The sequence below is a fragment of the Sylvia atricapilla genome, chromosome 5, assembly GCF_009819655.1.
Source record: "Sylvia atricapilla isolate bSylAtr1 chromosome 5, bSylAtr1.pri, whole genome shotgun sequence".
Lineage (NCBI taxonomy): Eukaryota > Metazoa > Chordata > Aves > Passeriformes > Sylviidae > Sylvia > Sylvia atricapilla.
Genome location: NC_089144.1, coordinates 17,632,015 through 17,654,178, shown reverse-complemented (window position 1 = coordinate 17,654,178; position 22,164 = coordinate 17,632,015). Strand labels below are relative to the sequence as shown.

Genomic DNA, 22,164 nt, shown 5'->3' with positions numbered 1-22,164 from the left:
CAGAGTCCAGGCAGCACCACCGCTTGGGGTGTGCCTTTTTAATTTTCCTCTTTTTATTTTTTGCCTTAATTTTTTTTCCTTCCTGGCTTTCCCTTTTTATTTTTTTTCCCCTCGCTGCTTTCCCTCCCCTCCCGTTTGACGTGCGTGGTTTTGGTGCAATGCGAATTATCTTCATTCAGTCAGGAGGGGCAGCGCCAGGCAGCAGAGCAACGGCGGGGCTGCCTCCTCCTTCTTCCTCCTCCGCTTTCTCCTCTTCCTCCTCCTCCTCCTCCTCCCATTGCCATAACAACCACGCACAGCCGCTGCGCCCGCGGGGCCGCTCCGCACCGCACCGCACCGCGCCCGGCAGGCTGAGCATCCCATGGGGCTCCGCACGGGGGTGGGGGAAGAGGAACAGTGACCTCCCTCCAAAAAAAAAAAAAAATCAAACCCACAACCAAACCCCAAACCCCCCAAAAAACCCAAAAAACCCAAGAAGAAAGAAAGAAAGAAAAGAAAAACAAACGAACAAAAAAAGAGAGGGACTTTTCGGCCGGGTGGGTCAGTCAGGGAGCAAAGTGACCCCAGGACGCGGGTGCGCGCAGCTGCTGCGCGGGGCGCGGGAGCGCCGAGAGACGGGGCAGCCCCGCCAGCGGCTCCGCGGGGGGAGCGCGGAGGAGGGGAGAGGAGGGGAGAGGAGGGGAGGGAAGGGAGGGGGGGAAAGAGAAAGTTGGGAGGAAATAGCCCAGGAAAAGTGACACTCGCGGAGCCCGCCGGAGCGCGGAGGAAATAAAAGCGGCGGCGGGCAGGAAGTGTGAGGAGGAGGAGGAGGAAGGGGAGAAGAAGGAGGCGGAGGAGGAGGAAAAAGAAGAAGAAGAAGAAACAGCGGCAGCCGCTGCCGCCGCGGCAGAAAAGAAAGCAAAAGCCGCCCGAGGGCTCGGAGCCGGCGGCGCGACATCCGCGGGGCTGCGCGGCGCGGCCATGGCCCGGGAGAACGGGGACGGCGGCGGCTCCTGGAAGAAGCAGGCGGAGGACATCAAGAAGATCTTCGAGTTCAAGGAGACGCTGGGGACGTAGGTGCCGGGGTTTGGCTGCGGGGCCGGGGGCGGGCGCTGTCTCTTCCCCCGGGGATGCGCGGTCCCTTCCCGCGGGTGGGTGCGGGTCTCTGCGCGGGGATTTGCGCTCCCGCGGGTGCTGCTCCGCGCATCCATCCGAGCAAGAAGTCGGAGTGACCTGGGAACACGGAGGAAAATAGAATTGTGGGGCAGGAGCTGGGCTAGCATCACCCCTCACCCTCCCCTTATAACCCCCAAAATAATAAGGAAAAAAATTCCAAGTGTTTTAAAATATTCGTAGAACGAGGAGACAGGGGAAGGTCTTTTCTTGATAGTGCAACTGTAAATAAATGCGGTCTGACTTGCACGCTTCCCCTAAAGCCGATGGCTGCAGCAATTCGTGAACAGACGAGCAGAAATAATCGGAGTGGATTGGATGTGTTTTAGCTACGATGCTTAACTGTTGTTGGGCTTTATTTGTTTTATTTATAGTGGCGGGGCATAAAGATTAGTAAAACGCTAGTGTTTCTTTTTTTTCTTTTTTCTTTTTTTCTTTTTTTTTTTGAAGGCTGAGAAAAAACATGCACAGATGGTGCAAGGGAGCGGGGTACAGGCTGGTGCCTTTTTGGCTGAGCAAAGACTTTTATTTTTGTTATAACTAATTTTCGCACTCAGGCTATTATAAAGGTCGGGAGCCGGGAGTGCTGGAGCAGCGAGCGCACGGGTTGCGGTGTGTGTATACATTGTAATTAGAGTTGGGCTGGATTGCGAGAGCTCCTCGTAGCCGTGTCCCCGCCGCTTTTATTGAAACTTCCAGCGTGTCTCGAAACGGAGCGTTGTTAATCCCGAGTAGTGCTTTTCCTACGCTCCGTGCCACTTCCAAAACACAGTTGAACAAGTTTTGACTGTAATATTTGAGTTTCTTTCTGCTTCCAAGGGAGGGCTCCCTATAAACAGAGTATTTCTGGTTCGTGGGCTCGCTGGTTTGCTATAAACAGGCTGTGAGTAGGAACCAGGCTGGTGGTTTAACATGGAGGTGGGTCAGCAGCTCCGCCGTGATGGGCTTGATAGCACAGCCCTCAGGAAAACCCTGACTTAGTAAATCAAATGAATGTCTGTCCAGGTCTCTGAAGAAGCAAAATGCAGCGTAAGAGCCAAGTGTTGTGATGTATTCTTGTCACCTTCATTGAGTTTTTGCTGTGAGAATTTCATGCTGGGAGAAACGTGCCCTGCTTTGTCACCTTAGGCGTGCAGTTCCCTCGCTGAGCAAAGGGGTGCTGGGGAGGAAAGTTTTAATGCTCTGAGGTTTGCTGGAGCAGCAGGACAATTCACTGGGGTTCCCACTGTACGGGTCTCTGTCATCTCTGTGGTTGTGGCATTGAAGCCACCTGCGAGGGTTAATTTGTGCTGCTGAAGAAGTTCAGGAAGAATTAATGCTGTGGCCTTGATCTGGATCCCACTGTAGTTAATGGGAGTGGTGTAGGTCCAAAGGAAGGTAAGGCTGGCCAGAGTTAATAATTATGCATATCACCATGGCTGTTGCAAATTAAATTCATTACATACGGCCAGTTAGTGTCTCAAACTATTCACCATTGTCTGAGCCTCACAGTTTGGTAAGTCCTTTCTAATGGGAGTGAAAACTGTGAAGTTTTTAAACTTAACAGTCAATCTAAAAAGTTTTAGAAAATTAAAATAATTGGATTATGAACCTGGGCCCATATAAAGAAAATATGTTCTTTCTCAGACATAGCTGTATTTAATTACAGATATGTGTGTGTTTTACAGCCTACACGTGGGTTGCCTTCTCGTTGTGCATTCCTTAGCTTCCAAGGGCAGGCTGATAATTAGAAGATTTGAATCTGAGTTTTGGTTGTGTCCTTGGCCACCCACCAGTGCAGCACCTGCAGCTCCTACCAGGTCTGGTGTGACTTACCAGGATGTGAAGCTTCTAAAAAATGTAGGCCATTGCTGTGCAAATCATTAAAGTGCCTGTTCCATTTCCACTGAAGGCAGTGACGGGTGGTTCACTGACTTGAGCAGCAGATACACAGGTTCTGGGAGCCCAAATGGTTCTGGAAACGTTCTCAATTATTGATAAAGAAGTATTTAAATAGGATTTAAGCTATATATGTATAAATAGCTTTAAAGTATTTGTACCAAAATGTTTTCCTCTGCCTTATTTAGGAGCAGGGTTAAAATCTGCTTTGATCTCTCCTGCACTGTAATGCTGAACCATGTTGGACAGCCAACACTTGATCTCACTGTCTAATAGATTTTTCTCCAGCATGGAGTGAAAAACTTGGCATGTCACATGAAATGTATGGGATTGTAGTAGCTGCATTTTGCGTTTCTCTGCCATTCCATTTCAGGATGCCAAAGTGCTAAAAGCACTTTTAACAGAAAAACATCCCTTTTTCATGCAGCTGTCTTAACTGCCTGTGGTAAAATTGGCTAGAGAAAGAAAAGCACTAAACCCCCAAATCAGGGAAGAAAGTAAAAAAGAAACTTTAAAAGCATATTTTATTTCAAGTGCATTGATTTGTGAATGTTAAATCTATGTGTACACCTTATTAATGATTTGTTCTCAGAAAAGAGCCTTTCATCTGAACAAAAGCTCTTCAGCAGAGCTTTAACAAGGGAGAGTTGAAATTCGCTGGAATTATTAAAAAGATCCTAAGTCAGTTAATCATTACATCATTTGGGCTTCAAGGAACCTCTAATGAGTACCCAGCTCTCCCTTCCAGAGCTGGAATAAATTATTAACATGTCCCTGTAAATCATGCCCCGCCACATTGATGCTGAAATTGAATTGGATGTCATGTCCAGATGTAAGAAAGCAGCCTTTTTCCACCCAAAGAATTGTTTCCTTTGGTGACTGAGGTGTGTGTTGTTTGCTCTGCTCTGTGCTATTAGACAATAATGTTTTCCTAAAGAAGTACCAGCAGTGCAGTGGTTGGCTCAGATGTACCCAAACCTCTCTTTAGCCTGTTCGGTATTTATGCAGATACTAAAGCATGTGCAATCATCTTTGGGGGCTCCAACCTTTCAGGTACCAGTGTCAACAAAAGATTCTGTCATACTAATCAGTATATTATATAATACATGATTCTTGGTCTAGTTTTTATGTTATTATATTACAATATGGATGATGGTCCTGATCCGTTCTTGGGCCGTGCCAGTCCCTGTGGGACAGTGAACCACTCTCCATATGCACAGGTTCATTGAGTGACCCTTCCTGGAACTGGATCTGTTTGCTGCCAAGCCATTGACAATGAAATACAGATCCTGAAAAAGTAGCTAGGAAAAAATAAGCAAAATAAATCAAAGATAAAATCACAGCAATGGGCCAAATCAACTAATGTAGTTTAGAGTCACTTACAAGTAAAGACAGGTGTGCTTGATGAAAGAAGAGAGTCTGACTCTTCTCTCTTTAAATTTCCACAAATTCACCTACTGTAGCTCTGTCAGTTTCCCCTGGAAGACAGATTGAGAGGGGAATTGAGGGCCTGCCTGGACAGGGAGATTTCTGTCCCAGCCCTTGAGAGATGTGAAATTTCACAATAGCAGGAATTTGATAAGGTGAGTGATCACAGAACTATCACTTTTTTCCCCCTCCACATGCCTTTATGTCTAAGGCATTTTAAACCTTAGATTTTGACATCCAAGAAATAATAGGAAACACCATGTCATCCAGTAGTCAAAGAGGAAGGTTCCATCACTTGGTCTGCCTAATTAGATCAACACTTATATTTCTAAGATATCTGTAATTTGGCCTAATTAGTGTTATGATGAAATTCTAATATTTAGAAAGGCTTACATGTAGTAACTATGAAAATATTGGTGTTGTCCTTAAAAATGATGTGGTAGATTCCTTAAAGCTTAGTAAGGATAACAGAGGGAGTTGCATGGATATAGCCATAACATAGTAAGAGCTGGGTGGGAAGACAAATACGCTTCAAATGAGTTTCCAATACTTTCCTAAAATACAGTATAGAGAAAACATATGGGTGGTTCTGTTTTTCTCAGGGGCTCTGTGGTAATTTTTGGTTTGTCTGTGTCACTTCCATCCTCTTACACCGTTTGATGGGCTCCTGGCACACTCCATAGCTCTTCCACACACCAGTACATGCTCGTTCATGCTGTGAAATGAAGTCACTCCTCGTCCTCCTTCTCACATCTCTCTCCTTTCTCACACACCCACGTGCACACAGACGCACACACGCAGTCACCAACCCTTAGGTGCCGTCTGCGCCGTCTCTGTCCTCGCGCGTCCTTCCCCTGCCTTCCCCTACAGCCTCCCCCGGCACTCCACGGGCTGATCCACCCGCTGCTCTCCTCTGTGCTTGGGTGGTCAGACCCTCGTGGGGGCTGTGCCTCGGGCCAGCCTTGGCTCCCACCAGTGAGAAGGTGCTGGTGGTAAGGACAGGTCCTGGCAGGGGCTCCTCTCTAGAGAGAAGGTGCTGAGAGGGCTCAAGATCTGGTTGCCTCTGGTCAAAGATCCCGCCTTTTCATCAGTTGGGTGCCAAAAGCACTTGTGTTGGATTCACACAACAGATCATCCCTGTTTAGCCATTTACCTTGAGGCGTCACTCAAGTTAATCAGTTTTTCCCTTCTGATTTTGGAAATTCTCAAGAATAAAGAAAGACGTTGATATTTGTGTTTTCCTTGGCTTGATGCCCCCTGTGATGATTGAGGGGTTTGTCTGATTTTCAAGTTTCTGCTGAGATTGCCAGCAATTCCTGCCTCTCTTTTATGGCACCTCAGTGAGGCAGCAGTGGCTCTGTCAGATTGTTTCATATTTTCCTCAGTTCAGTATTTTCCGGTTTTTTTTAAATTAAAGAAACATTTCACCTAAAAAAAATCTTCAGAGGAGAAAATGCAGCATCCCAAAGGGCTGAAGTCAAGGTGCAGGTTTTCAGGAGAAAGCTGATGAACCACTGGAGACATGAAGGCAAGTGAATCTTACCTCCTCTGGGATGATTTTCTGGGAGCTCTGAAAGCTCTCAGGCTTCAAGCAGCAGCGAAGTGCCTCTTGTCCATGTTTACAGAGGGAGATAGTCCATGGTCATTTCTGACCTTAAAATCCATAATTCTGGGAATCTCGCTGTCAAACCCATGTGGGGTCAGGGATAATTGGTGCTAATAGGTGCTTATAGCACCTCTCTCACATCTGTGGGAGGAGTGAAAGCTGAGGGCCAAATATTGATGTTTAACTTAGTGGTGTGAAACAACTCAGATGTTTTAGTTTGTGTATTCTATTTAGTGAAAGCAGAAAAATACTGTTATGACTCCTTTAAGGTTTTAAACCAAGTAATCCTGTTTGCTGTTGCCTGGCATAGGTTTCTATCCAGTTTCTTCTTGAAGGCTTAAAAATAATGAGTTAGTATCTTTTGATGCAAATTGTTGTTCTTCCTTGAACAATTACAGAAAATAACAGGTTTCAAGGTTCAGCTGGAACTGAAATGGGAAAGAAAGAAAAGTAAGATTGCCAATGGTTTTAAAGGCTGATGGTGAGGATTGAGAAAAAAATTGGCAGCCATTGGTGGGAAGGGATTTTTGACAGCTCTCCAGCTCTGGTTCACAGGTGCATATTGGAAAGTGCTTGTTTGGGACAGCAGTGTAACCTAAAGGCAAATTTTCTTTCATCAACTGAAATTAGGATTTCAAAATACTCAATAATCAAAAGCTTTCAGGTGAGCACATAATTCTGGAGACATGCAGTTGCTGTATTGTCAGCTCACATATCTGCTCATGCTTCCTTTTGTTAGTTTGTTCGTCAACTAGTTTTGATGCCTTGCCTCATTTTTTCCCTGCCTGGTGTCTTTTTCTGTGGATAGTCTCTTTCAAATATGTCTTGGTCCTGTCTGAGCTCCCTGCTGCCAGAGGAGACCTGCTCACCTGCATGCCTGTGCAGCCAAGGAGGGTGCTTGGCCAGCAAGGTGACACTAAGATATTTTGGTTGGGCTGGAATAGATAGTTTGGGCTTTCTCCTGCTATTTTTTTGCTTAGGAAAATGTGATCCTTGATCTGCCAACACTTAATCTCAGTCCTGAGGACTTCAATATATCAAATATCTATTCCACAACTTCTCTCTGTGTAGGGCAAAGCATGCATAAAAACATGGGTGTTTTTTGGCAGCCACAGAGGTAGCTGACACCCCAAAAGCTCCCAACAGGCAAAACCCAGAGCCTGGAGAGGTGGTGGATGGAGCTGAACCCAGCTCTTTGGAGCCCTACAGTAATCCTTGAACCAAAAGTCTCTTGTTCCCATCACAGCCACAACACAGTGGGTGTGAGAGCCTTCTTCGCCGCCGCTCCCGCCATCTGGAGCAGCCTGTCTGCTTCCTTCACCCTCCATCTGCTTTCACACAGGAGCTGAAATATCTCTCTGTGGATGATTTCCTTCCTTTTTGCCTCTTTTTCTCTCCACCTTGGTTACTGACCTCAATTATTTTTGTTGTCCTTCACACACAGTTCTCTTGACTACGTGCGGAATATTAGTTGGGGTTACTTAATCCTTTCAAGCATCCAAGGATACAATTAATATTGAATAAAGTGGTATTGTTTTGGTTTGCTTGACAATAACAGTCATTTATAATAGGATTCTGAATTTATTGCCAGTAATGGTATTCACTTAACCGGTGACTCACAGTTTATATTCATGATTACTTAATAGGACCTAATTTTCTAGTCATTTTAGATAGCAGGAAAACAAGTTGGAACTAAGCGGGTACTGTTAGTAAACAGGTAATGAGTGAAAGGAGGGATAAAAAATTCCTCGGGGCAGTGATCTGTCATTTTCATGGGAATTCAAACCACCTTGCATTTCAGTGCTTCTCTGTAAATAATAATTAACAACAATAACAATAATTTGCAAACATATGTGTGTGATTGGGCTGTTGTTGAATGACAAATAGCTGGCTTAGCAATGAGAATATGTCTCATTTCTAGCAATCATAGCGTTCCTTAAAACCTTTCCATCAAATCTTTCCATCAAAAAAATCCAATATGTTTTTTTATTATCTGACTTGGCGGTTCCTATAATTTTCCTCTGAATGTTGTGCCAATCACTTTTGAAAAAGAAAGCTATAAATAACAGATTGTTAATAAACTTTTGAAGGCCCTTTCACTGATGTTTCCATGTTGAAAGCTGCATATTGAGTTTTATGCCAGAATTACTCACCAAACAGATTGTATAAGGTTAAATCAAAATAATACTCTTAAGCAGATTTTTTTGGCTGAGTTAAAAAGCCTTTTTTTAAAATAATTTTTTTTACACACTGGATGTGCTAAGAAAAAGCTACTGGGAAGCTCTGTTTTTGATCTAATCTATGTGTAGAACAGCTGAGCACAGCGCTGGGGATCCTCTGTAACAATAGCTCACTGATTTTGCTTCATGTTTTCCTGAGCAGTATCATGGGTCACAGTTAAAATATCAACAGTTTTGGACAACTGGACTGCATAAGATTAGTTCTTAAAATACCTTTTTCAGGAGTGAAATGAGAAGAAGCATATGAGATAAAAATGCTGGCTTAGATGTATTGGGGATTTATTTTCATTTTTATTTTTATTTTGGTTTTGGTTTTCTTACATCTCCAGTTGGAGATAAACCAAACAGTTTCAGTCTTCTCATAGTTTCCAGGAGGAACAAAAAGGAGTTACTTGTAATGATGCAAATGAACACGAGCAGCAACAGGGTGAAGAATTGTGGCATCTCCCCCCTACATCTTTCCTTTGCACTTTTTTCTGCAGGATTCTTCTCATTTTTCTGCTCCTAATGCTCCCACTAATTAAGGTTGAGGATTTGAAGATATGTTCTTTCCAGCCTGAACACCCAAAAGCTGGGAGTTACATCTCATGCTCACTTGCCAGAGTGCAGAAGACCCAGAAGTTTCATCCATGGCTGGTAGGAGTGGAGTGAGGTCAGGATGGGTGGAATTTCTGAGGTCTTGGAGCCCTGAACCTGCCTGTTTGTTTTGGTGAGGGCTGGTGTGGCAGTTCAGAGAGCAAGGAGAGTAATAAATACCTGCTTATCAGTGGTGTGAAGGTTTGCAGTCCTTCCTAGGAGCTCCAAAGGGAAGGTTCTAGGATATCCCAGGTATCTCCCTGAAGACTGAACCTCCCAGTGCTGTGGAGTTGTGTGACACTGGCTGTTTTCAGGTGAGCAGGGTGTTTAAAACCTGCCTGACACTTGGGAAATGTGCCTGCCCCTCTCCAGCAGCTGCGTCACTGGTCACAGAAATGGATGTGCTTCTGTTGCAGTACAAAATAAAACCAGCACAGCCACTCCTGCTTAAATGTAGAGATTTGCTAAGGCTGAGAAGCTGTTGCATATGTGAGGGCTGGAGGTTTGCAAGGGAAGTGTGAAGGGTCTAAAATACTCAGGTTTTTTTACTGTGCCTTTTACTGGCCTCAGATGAGATGAGGCACTGTTGAGCAAGGACTACTGCAAAACCCAGAGTAAAAGACTGTTCGTACCCAGGAGAACTTATAATCCAAATAAACAAGACAAAAATGCTAACGCTGATTTGTCAAAGACGAGCAAGTGTGTCACTTGTATACCCAGAGCTGAGCCTGAATCTTAGCTCCAGCCTTATGCAGGGGACTGTCCTGCTTCTGTTAGCAGCGGGCACTGTGTCAGCACCAATGTCCTCAAAATATGTTTATTTGCATGTGATTCACCGAGGGTCATCACATATAAATCGTTTATTCTAGTTAAAGTTTGGAGATGCAAAGCACTGTCTGTGTGCTGTTGGTAACAGCGTGGGCGCTTTATTGCCGTGTTGTTTCAGCTGCTCAGAGGAATCCAGGTCTGCCCAGAGCTATAAAGAGCTGGAACAGTCCAGGCAGTTCTTGGGGAGATGTGGGATTGCTCCCAGCAGGATCCCATCCTCCCAGCCCAGCTTAAATAATTCAAAGGACCAAGCTTCAACCAGGCATGTTTTCCATACAAACTCACCAACTGTGACCCTGCTGCCCCACTGTGATGGGCAAGAGCAGAAATTATGGAAGCTATTGGATGAAAAACTGTGAAAAAACCCAAAATTACATAGGAAATCCAAACAACACAAAAGAGAGCTGAAGGGAGAGGAGAACACTTAGAGGATCTGCAGCCACGTGCAAAACTCCTCTAGGGAAGGCACAGGTTGCTAATCAAATTTAGCCATAGTTGAGAGAGATTGCTGGTGCATCCCTGGATAATCCTTCCCTGTTATTTTGAGTTGGCTTGGAGATTTCCTCCCACTGCTCACTCTTGTCTTCTCATGCCTCTCAGTGTAAGTAACTCAGCACGATGTGCCCAGCCATGAAGCCTGTGGTGTTTTGGAAATTTCAGGCATAGCAAAGTGCTTGGTGTGTGCTGTCAGTGGCACAAGACACTGTGAGCTCATTAAACTTGATTTGTGCTCTCTACGCTGTTTTCTAGAATAACACCTGTACAAATTCAAAGGCTTTGTCTTTTACTTTGGGACATTTTGTAGCTGCAGCCTGAGATATCTTAAGGACTGTCTAGAGCTCTGGGGTCAGCATCAGCCTCACACCTCTGCTTTAATGGGATTTATTGCCCCGGGGGTGTAATTAATTTGTTCAACTTTTTTTGAGGGGAAAATCTGATACTGTTAAGCTTTTCCATGGGCTGATGATGAGCATCACAAAAACACCACCTCCTTCTCTGGGTGCAAGCCATGGTGTTTTGAGACACCTTCTCTAGCATAATTACATAGCAACCTGAATATTGCAAAGCAAACAAGCTTTCCCTCCCAAAATAAAACACTCTCAAATGTAAAAAAAGCACCATGAAACAGCACAAACCCCTCTTTTCTTGGGAGGGAAGAGGGGGGGAAAACAACACACAGCTTGTTAGGCAAGTTGCTTGAAGCACCATGAGGAGATGCTTAGATAAAAACATTAATGGAGCAGAAAAACAGCATGACTCCTTTTGGCCTAATGACCCAGGCACTGGAGCACAAGAAGAATAATTTAGAAGGAAGGGAAATCTCCTGTCTCCTGTCACAGGTTTGACTTATGCCTTTTAGGAAGGAGGAGGCTATATATTTAGATGTCAGGGGAGAATGTACCAAGAAATGAGCTGAAAAAAATGGGTCTCAAAAGCACATGGACACAAGGCGTAGAGGTACTGCAGGCTGCAGGGAGGCTTCTGCTCTGGGGCATGTTAAGGTGTATCTGGAGTAATTTTACTGGCTAATTTTCCTGTCCATAGCCATGTAATTTATGTCATAGACATAAATTTAAGCTCTTAAGAGAGAGACCCTGAAAAAAAAATAATCTGGCAGAGCTTTGTAGGCAAGTCCATTGAATGAGTGTCTCTGATGAATCTTGTATTTTTAATGAAAGCAATGAAAGGGATTCAAGGATTCCTGAGTAACAGCTGAGATGATTTGTGCCCAGAAAGCAAATGTGCCCTTTTGCCACTGTTGGAAGGGAACATAACAGGCGCTAAAGCTGAGAACAGGCTGGTTCTGCAGGTGAGGGGAGAAGCGCTGGGAGAAAGATGAAAGGAGAGGACTGGGGCAAAGCAGAGCAATGGGATTCAGCTGCAGCTTAATTGACTCGAGAGACTTTTAAGTGCCCTTCCTTGTTCATGAGCTGGAAAAATTCATGGACACGGGTCTTTTACAGGGACAGCTTGTACTGCACCAGTACACTTTCATCATTTTCAGTGACCGCTAAAATGACTGGCAGCTTCAGTGCCAGTGTTCACCCTGGAGATTGTGTGGTGGTGTGACATCTTTGTCTTGCATTGCCATGTGGTTGTGAGGAAGGTGGAGGAGCCCTCTATCTGCACATAAATAGATATTGTGTTTACATATGTATAGATATATAAAAATAAATATAAAATGTATATAAATTTATGTATACTCACATATTAAAAACACTATATAGTGATATATAGAGATACACAGCGATAAATAGCACTGGGTTTTTTTGCCGAACAGCACATTTTTTGGCTTCAGTAATGGATGCATAGACAATGACTTGTGCCATTTGGCAAAAGCTGTTTAAGAGCACTGTGAATGTTGTTAATTTATTCTGTAGTTTGAATTTCTCTTCATATTTGGGTTACATTTAGGTCCGGGCAGAAACCTTGTGGCGCTCCTGTGCTCAATTAGCTAATGGGGATGAACCTAGACAAATCAGAAGTTAAAAGCACAATGGTCCTTCCCTCTCCTCCTGTCCTCCATCTCCACATCACCTCTGCTACAGTAAATCCCTGCTTTCCATCTCCTGTCTAAAACCTGCAGTTTTAACTTTGGAGAGTGCCTGTAAAATGTGTACTTAAAAGTCTCCTTGTGTGTTGGCTTTGTGGTCACAGTAGATCTTCCTGAAGTCAGAGGGTAGTATGCAAAATCACAACTGGTTCTCTCTCATATTCTCCTAAATAATTTGTAGCATCTCAGTGTTGCCGTAAAGTTCTGCCTTTGATTTCCACAGCTTGGAGATTTTCCTGTGTGAGTCAAGGGAAGCCCCCAGTAGTCAGCAGCAGGCTGGAATAGCAGCGTTTTACGCTGCTCATGCTCAGGTTCCAAACATCATTATAAAGTTATAAAGCTATGAAGGGACAGGTTGCAACTGCACAACAGAAGAGGAAGGGGCTGAACACATCCCACAGGACAGTTCCCATCTTCTGCCAGCTCAGTTGTTGCTGTGAATTTATTTAATGAAACCATACAGGTTAAAAATAGTTCTCTTAATAAAAGGAGGTGGGGGCAGGGGAGAAGTACAGAATATAAGAAGTTTTGTTTCTTTTTGTTCCATAGATGTTATAACTCAGTGGAGAAGTCAGTTGCAGTTTTTTTCCCGTTCTGTGTTGCATCGTTAAAAAATCATCAGCCACTGCACTGAAATGGTTTGCAAGAGCAACTTTGGCAGGAACAATTTCTGCTTGAGAACAATAAAAAATTAGTAGATGCCAGGTTGAGTTCATGTGCCAGTGGTTACTGAATTCAACTTAAGAGCTGTAAATGGAACCAATCATCATTTCTTAATGAGATATATGAGAACAAAGAATCACAATGCTTGAATAATCTGTCACTTCTTTATCAATGCTGCCTAAGCAATTATTCAGTTTGTTCAGTGGTTTGACAGGTAACATGACAAAAATCAATTTAAGCAGATTAAATGTAAATATGCAGCACTATTTTTTTTTTTTTTGTCTCCCCTCAGGAATGCCATACTAAAAGCTTTATGTTTTTTATCCTTACAATCTCTACCCAGTCATCTGTTTTCAGTGGTACTACTTGGATGAAGTGCTACATGGCCCATAGTGACATTATTCACCAGATCATTTGTCTTTAATCCATCTCTGGTCTAATGAGACTGTCGTCTGGGCCTCAGTAAAAATGAATGATGTATTGCTCTGGTGTAGAGTGTAAGTATGTTTTTCACTGCTAAGGCTGTATTTTTTCAGGGTCGTTAAAGAAACCCATCCCTCAGCCCTTATTAACACTTAATGTAAATATTTCTGAATATTTTATTCATTTGGCAGCTAACGTAGGAGAAACTTGGTATGAGTTCCCTAAGAGCAAAATAACAACCATTTTACATGGAGTTGATACCATCACCTCTTTTAATACCAAAGCTTTCATCGTGTTGCAGCAGACTGTGAGTGGGTCCCACCCGTTTGTAGTGGTGGAAATCTGCAGCAAACACTGATTACAGCTGTCACGGTGGGCACTAAGTGCCATCTTCAGCAGAAGCTGTTCACTGGTCTTACCCTTTTCTTCCATAAATGGGTCCTCAAGACTTTGAATGAAGCCGTGGCCCAAGAAGAGATAATATTTTTCCCCTCTATGGAGTGTTTTCACCTTTTGTCTTCTTCTTGGGGAACTCAGAGATTTTTGTTCCCTGCACAAATAACTCCTGAATTCCCTCAGTCCATTTGTGTTTTGTACAATCTACAAGATGCCATTGACATACCTGGCTGTGTACTTCATCATGCCTCTTGTACTGTCACTGCGTTATCAACAGAGATGTCGTAACAACTTCTAGGGGACTGTGAGTGCTTTTCTTTTTATTTCAGTCAAGGTGACAGGGCTCCAAGAAGCCTTTTAAATACACCAGAGGACTGTGTTATGGAAGAGAGCAGTATTTCTTAACTTACCGTTACCACGTGACTCCTCTAACTGTAAATTTTGAGCAAATCACATCCTTAAAAAATCTGTGATACTGAAAACTCGTATGCTTATATTTTAGCTACATTAATGCATGACATATGGACTTCCAGTATCTGGTTATTCAGTTTCTGCTCAACATCTTGTATTTTGTGGTGACTGCTGAAGAATCTGAATATGTCTGGTATTTCCTTATCTACTGTTGGTGTTGCTGTAGTGTTTAGAGTGTGCTTTGCTGGCTAACTGTCAAATACTCATGGCTTCATTAAGAAACAGATGTACAGGTCTACACTTTGTTTTTGTAGCTGCACTTTTGACATATTGTAAATGTCCTTAATTGATTTTGTTCAGGATAATACCATCTGCTGGCATCTGTTTCTGCTGTGGCTCTTGCTGAATACTTGTGTGCATCATGGTCTATAAGGACAAATTACAGAGTGTCAGCAAGGTATTATGTCCTTTTTTTTGTTTCTGAAATAAATGAGAGCAGAGTTTGAACATTGGACAACCCAATACCTACATAATTTAATACCTAGATTAATACAGTTTATTACAAAAAGCATATTTCAGGCAAAAATTAGGTCCTCTGTTCATGTTGGGCTCTGTTAACGTATTGTTTGTGTGTCTGCAAAAATATCAAAAGTTGCAGATTGGGAGAAAAAGAGTCTTTGGCTTTATATTTCTCTCCCCATTGATCATGGAGGCGTGTTGAATACACTTCTAGATCTTCCTGAAGCCTTTACATAAAGTTGTCTAAAAAATAGTCAAAATAAGTGATGTTAACGCATCACTTACTGTATATATAAGGCTGATGGTCTTCTCGTAAGCCTTTAACATAGCTAGATATGTTCTGTTGTGAAGATTTTGGTGGCAGAAGCAATACTGGATATGCACTAGATGAGGAATCTGCTGAGGGTGCAACTAAGAAAATATGTGCTGTCTTCTGAGGGTCCAGAAGAAAATTCTTGTTTTTGAGTAGCCTGCTGTCCTGTTGGATTTAGCTCTCCATATTCCACTCTGTCCTTCCTAGTAGTAGAATCAGTATTTATGGTGGATTTTATCGCAGTTGCCCGTGTCTGTGTCTGAGCTGTGAAATGCAATAGAAATTCCATTTCCTGGCACACCCTGTCTCTGCTCATGACAAGTGCAGGCAAGCATCAAACATTATATAGGTCAGGATTTATCTGTAGTGGCCTAGCTCTGTTCCTAATAAAAGTAGTGAGAGTTGGCCTTTGATGTCAATGAGACAGCATTCATCCAGTTTTAAGATGCTTATGACCCCTTTACCTCTCCACACCTCACGCATGCAGTGGTGACAGGGAGAGGCAGGGTCATGCAGAGAAATGAGAGCCCTCCAGATACCCTTGAAGACAGGGAGAGAGGTGTGCTCAGTGTTTCAGTCCAAATGGACCTCCAGTCTGAAATATCTGTGTCCCAGCAGGGCTGGATTGTCCTTGAGCTGGAGTAGCCTTTGCTTCACATGGGCAGGATATGGGTGAAAACTTAATTACAGAGAGTCTTCATGGCTGTGCATGTATATTAGAGGTCACTTGAAAGTAATGGCAAAAGTACAGGCTCTCTTTTGACTTTTGCAGTCACTTTCTTTGACCCAGTGTCCCTGATGTTGCTGGTCTTCCACTGGTGATATCTGCAGCACTGGTGCTCCTGTGCTGGTCAGGAGTCAGACCTTTTAAAGTCACGAGCCTTAGGGATGATGTGGACTAATGGTGGAGACATGTATTGGGTTGAAGAGCACTGGATAACAATTCAAGACACTTGGGTTTTGTTTCTGACTGTGGCACTGGCATTTTTTTGTGACCTTGGAGAAGTTGCAGCTCCTCACTGTCCTGGTTTCCCCATCTGTCAAACATTTCCCGACCTAGTTTGTAACTCACTTTGAGATCTAACTCATTAAAGCTTGCTATGTGAGATGCTCAGAATGCGCTGTGCAAGGTGTTGTTTTTGTCATGGTGAGTAAGAATCTCCCCTCTTGTATCCTCTTGTATCCGGATATGTTGGGAACTGAGCTGCAGTGCTTGTGTTTGGCAGATGTTGCTTTGTGGCAAATACAAAGCCAGAATCTGATCCCTTTCCTAAAAATACCACTCCAAAAAGAGGGGGACAGCCCCACCTCAAAAACACTAGAAATGGGATGAGAGAGTAAACCCAACCGAAGTGCATTTTGTTTTCTGAAACTGTTCCTGTCTTTTAGTGTGCTGGGAACCCCAGCAAGGCAGAAAGACCTTCCAGAAATGTCTCTGAGCACTCAGCACCAGCCAATGATGGGTTTCGTAATATAGGTTCATAGGTGGATGGACATTAGGGAGACACCTGTAAAAGACTGTAAAGCTGTGAGGCAGTTTCCCCCTCCTGTTTAGTCCATGTTATATGTGAGAGTCAGAAAATAGCAGCCCTTTTAGCACCATGCTGCCAAGAGAGTGGGATTTGCAGAGCAGGATAAGGATTTGTGCTGCCCTGAAGAGCCCTCCAGTGATAAGACAACGTGGTCTTGCCTTGAAGACACATCTGTAGTATTAGCCATGTGTTATCTGCTAATTATATTTTTTAATGTCTCACAGTGTTTGTGCCTCTTGAAAATCAGTAGCTAAAGCCAGCACAGTGAATGACTACTGAAGGTATAAAGCTTTTTGAAAAACCAATGAAAGCAACTGTAGGAATGTCTTCATTTCCATGTCTTCTTGAGGGAAAGAAATTGTACCTGCGAGATGCAAGAGGAATAGAGTTGTGTTTCCAGTCACTGCAGCAGTACTGTTTTAAAAAGCATTTTTGTAGGCACAGTGCATTCAGGTTTTTTCTCTGATTCTGGAAAAAAGTAAAGTTCATGCATAAATTGGCAAGCAGGCTTTCATTTAAGCTGTGTGATTTAGATCTGCTAGTGAAGGCTGCTGCTGTAGAGCATTTGGCATTCATCAGAAAAATCTCCAAGTCTAAACAGTTTTATTATGCAAAGTTATATACTTGGAAGGTAAAACACTCTGTCTTTTTCCACTTTGATGAACCGGACTAGATGATGGATATCCCATCAAATGTCTCATAAACTCACAGGGAAGGTGAATAGCTGTAGGTCTCACTGTTCAACCTGTGGCTGCTTTAAGCCCTAAGGGAAAAGGATGCTTAGCTGGGCTGTGGGTAAGAGAGCAGCTGTACTCAAGAAACCATGTGAGTTCTCAAAAAATGTGTTAGAAAACCATTGGCATCTTCATGAATTAGGATCCCAATATCTGGATATTTCCATTCAGATTTTATTAGTGCAGCTTTATACTTCTTCAAGACCCGTCTACTAACAAAGCTCGCAGTGATTGCACTTCACATGTGTAGAGATTTTCCTGAAGTGAATTTTCCTTAGTGACTTAGGGAAATTCATAGCTCACTATAGCATTTATTAAAGCTTCACCCTGTTTAGTATGTGATTACTTTGCTCATTCACAGTGCCATGTGTTCAGTCTAAAGTCTTACTAGAGGTGTGAAGTCGAAGGGATTTCAGCAGAAGCCAAATTATTAGGCCCTTAATGTCTTTTTACTAGGTGTGGACTGCTGAAAGGTGACCAGGAAGGGTTCCTGAGTGACTGTCCTCTGTATTTCAGTCTTTTTCTAGACAATGCAAAAAACCAGGTTTGGTAATCCCACCCAGAGCTCATTGCAGCAGACAAAAAATGGACATGGATTTTTTTGTCCCTCTCTATCCACTGCAGCTGAGTGGGGTGGGAGCTGTGGGTCAGACCTCAGCCCTGCCAGAACACCAATGCCAATGGCAGCCACCACCTGGATGGGGCAGCCCAATCTGGGCAGAAGCAGCTGCAGCTGGTGAGGTCCTGGCCTTGGTGTCCTGCACCCACCCAGCAGCACCACAACCAGCACCAGGCAGAGCCCTGCTGAGCCACTCTGTGACATCCTTGGAGGAGAATCTTGGCAGGGTGAGAGGGAAAAACCTATTTAGCTCAGCACACTGTTGGTGCACCATAAATATTTTTCTCCATTCCATAAAAGCTGCAATAAGGGAACACCAGCCTTCATGAATTGCCCTTTAAAATGCAGTAAGAAAACTCAATATATTAATAGGTTCCTATTTATTCAAGCAAACCTTTAAAATAAGCTCTGAGTGCTCAGAACAGTAACTTTCTCCATCACAGGCAAAGGAATTGCGTTGTTTTTTATTTTGGATAGCCTTAGTTTTTCTGGGAAGATGACTGTAGCAGAAAGAACAACCCAAGACAATAATTTGAGCCTTGAATGAAACCAATTTCTTGCATGTAATTTGGGTTTGTTCTCTTCTGAGGCTGTGCTTTATGTGGACAGGATAAAACTTGGCAGTCTTTCAAAGTCTTGAGGGAATAAAAGAAAGGACACATTATCCCTTCACCTTGTGGATTGCAGGATTTGCAGAGATTGTGAGAAGTACTGATATTCCCCAGGAATTGCTGGTTCCATTAGAGGCAGTGAAGAGGCTGGGTGGGATTTACTGCCCCTACAGGGGTTGGGTGCATTTGCCTAAATTTAAGAATTTACTGTCGTTTGTTGTGGCAGTCTAGCTTATGAAGAATGGGGTCCCAGGGATGGGTTGGGTAGCGCAGCTTCTTCTTTCTTGGTTGGGTCCAGTCCCTTCACTGCATGTAAGATCTTCCATTAAATAATGTCATCAAAAGTCAAAATTATTTTGCTTGGCTTTAATTTTATTCCTTCCACTTGTGGCTTCATTTGCCAGGTTTTAAATTGTCTTTGGAAACTGAAGACAACCTTTGCCAGCCTTCTGAGGTGTCAGTGGCACTGTTTTCTCCCTGTGGTTTTGGCACAAATAAGACATTCTTTTAATATTGGTAGTTTAAAAAGGAGCTCTTGCAAAAAGATAGTAGAACAGCCCCCCGCTTGTACTACAGGCTCCATAGTGAGAATTTCATATTGGGTTTGTAACCTGGAACACGTGTGATCCGCTGGTTCTGCAAAAGCAGTTCCCAGAGTAATTAAACATTAACTACCTTTGCTTGAAAAGAGCTGTCATCATTACTCTTTGCACTTGTGATTTTTTTTTTTTTTTTTTTATGGATACTGATTATAAGCTTTTAAAGCACTTGCCCACTCTTTATCTCAGCTGGTATTTACACTGAAAGGTGGTTTGAATCCTGCAGTTTCACATCACTGTGGCCGCTCTGCTTGGAATTACTTCTGGATCATTACGCAAAACCCAGGAATTTTTAATGCTCTGTGTGAGTGGGCGATGGAAGAGCCTGTTTTCTGCCTTCAGATGGTAAAACCAGCAAGATCAGATACTCAGCTGGCCTTGCACGGCTTTGGATGGGTAGTTCTTTAGGGGAGTGTGGGTTGTTGGCAGCAGTGTATATCGGTGGGAAATGGAAACTCCAACTCCATAGCTGGGCATGCCTCAGCCCCGTTCTTTCTGAACCCTCCTCCAGCTGGCGAAATGTTCCTGCCTGTGCAGTGAGAGAAGCAATGGTCAAGCACAGGGGCCATGGCTGGTTTTGGTCGCCTGGTGCCCAGCTGTCTTTGAAGTTGTGTTACTGTTGTCCTTTTCTGCATAAAGCCTCGCTGCACCAGTGTTATGCTGTGTGGGGTTGTGAGAACACACATGAATTGGGAAACCAAACCTCAAATCCCCCAACTCTAAATAAAATTGGGAGTGGGGTAGGAGAAGGGGCAAGTGTGAGCCATAGCTGGATGGGCTGTGTTTTAAATGCTTTGTAGGTTGTAAAGGAAAATCACTGCATAAAATGGTTTTGTGACCTGAAAAAAGGGTGAAGACAAAACAATTAAAAAAAAAAACCTTAAAAGGGAGGAGAAAGAGGGGGAAAAAAGGAAAAGAGGAAAAAGAGAAAAAAGAAAATAGAAAGAAGCTTGACCATTGTTGGATTACAGAAAAGTGAGAAGCACTGATCAGCATCCTCATTTCCAGGGCTGTGCAAGCTCTGAGTGTGTTGAGATGGTTTCCAGTTCAGGGCTGGCCAGTGTCCAGCTGGCATGGGGCACAGCTGGGAGACCTCCCGTCTGCGAAATGCCGTGAGGATGCACTGTGCCCCAGCCGGGTGAAAACTCATCACTTTACTGCTCAGCCTGCCCTTTGAACAAGAAAAAACAATAATTCTGAAGGAACAGAGGAGAAGTTTTGTCATTGCACAGCATTTGAACCCTGTAGCAGAGGCTGTGGTTGTGGATCCAAGGCTCCTTCTCTCTATAGCCCAAAGCTGCCGCCTCCAGGGGGAGGTTTGATTCCTGCAGTGTGGGGCTGGGAAGTAGCTACAGCTCAGATGTCTTTAAGCAATAGCAGCTGAAACAAAGAAATGAAGTTGTTCACCAGATTCAGCGGTAACTGGTGAGCACTTTCCATACCTTCTGCTCCCCAGTCTGAGCAGGAAAATCTGTTTTGACTCCGGGAAACTTGCACCATACAAGTGTCAGAGTGGGTATCCTGGGGAATTTGCAATGGCAAAGTTCAAAGAAGACGCAGCTGGTGAAGTGAATCTGCTGAAGATTCTGTAACATTTAATGAGACAGACTTGAAAACACAAACTGTTCTTGCAGAGATGATGGGATTGGAGGCTGCAGAATCCATCCTGCTTCTGAGTCTCCTGAAGTTAGTGAGCAGCGTGGGAGGAGGAAGGGATCAAGGAGTGTCTCCTGCATGTCAGTCTTTATGAAAACACTAGCTGAGTGATTTTCACTATCCCTCAGTGCTTGCCTCTTGCCACACTTTGTATTTCTTTCCCTCAGAGCTGTGCTGATCTGCTGTGGGTCAGGGACCAGCACTGAGCCCTGCTTTGCCTTGTGGATCCCCTTGAGCAGGAGGCAGCCCCTGGAAGGGCCACGGCCTCACTCGGCTGCAGGCAGCCACAAGGGTGCTGGCTTTCCAAGGTTAGGATTTCCAACCTGGCTGGCAGCAGTGGGGATTGAATTATCTGAATTGTCTCCTTGGAGTGAAGGCTTTGTGTCCTGGCCATAGCGCTGGGAGCAGCTGTGAAGCCTGACCCCAGGACAACTTTGCTCAGGTGCCTGTGCTGAGAAGTCAAATCTGGTTCATCTGGATCTGGCTCTAGGCTCAGTTTAATTAGTATCTTCTTTTAAGCAGATTAAATTGATTGCTTTGGAAAAAAAAAAAAAAGGGTAAATTGTCTTTGCAGGGTTGGGTTTTTTTTTGTCATTTCAGTAGCTGGTTGGGAAAGAAGAGAAATTAGGTGGATTCACATGGTTTTCACTATAAAATCCTTATTCAAATAATTCCAGTCTGTTGGGTATGAAGTAAGAAGCCGTGACATAGACTGTCCCCAATATTTTTAATGATCCTAGAATGACATGTTCTGCAAAAGGGGAAGCAATGTAAGAAATAAAAATTCACTTTACAACCTAGTAAATGAAGAGGGCTGACTACAGCTCAGAACTCCTCTGTCTTCTTCCTGGAACACACCAAATATAACAAGTTAAAGCACTGCTATTTCAATTTGGGACATGTGTGCACATGCTGTCTGCTGTGTCAAGAATATCCACTGCACCTGGGATATGATGGATTTACAACACTTGTCTGAAGCTGGGGTTTCAATGTGCTGGATGAAATTGTACAGTGTTGTGGTTTTTTTGTTTGTTTGTTTGTTTGTTTGTTTTTAAAATGGATGCATGTGAGCTGTGTGCATGTAGTCCATTCTGACCAGGACTTCTGAGGTTGTATGTCCCAAAATTCTTGCACAAATTGACCCTTCTCTCTTCTTGCACTGAGACAAAATTTCCAGACAGAAAGGAGGATCTCTGTAGGGAATCTCGGGAGGGAAATAACCTAAAACTGAAGCCGTGATCAATGAATTTGGTCAAGGTTCCTCTTCACCATGTAACTGCAGGAATCAGTTTGGCCTTTGCCCATGACTTCAGCTAATGCACTGCTCTGCTCTTTCAGCTTGAGTGTTCCAAGATCTGTTTTTTCATGTCATACCCTTTCCCTTATGGTTTTTAGGTGGGTTTGAGTCTGAAAGACACATTTATCC

General features: G+C 43.6%; 1 protein-coding gene across 3 annotated transcripts in view; it reads left to right on the top strand.

The window, feature by feature from the left end:
• Positions 1–694: 694 nt before the first annotated feature.
• CAMK1D (calcium/calmodulin dependent protein kinase ID) overlaps positions 695–22,164 on the top strand; it is a 208,593-nt gene continuing 187,123 nt past the window's right edge. For all 3 annotated transcript variants that reach the window (XM_066318814.1, XM_066318815.1, XM_066318813.1), the window contains exon 1: positions 695–1,052. In XM_066318814.1, coding sequence (XP_066174911.1) covers positions 961–1,052 — 92 coding nt within the window. In that variant the 5' untranslated portion in view covers positions 695–960. The remainder of the gene's footprint in view (positions 1,053–22,164) is intronic.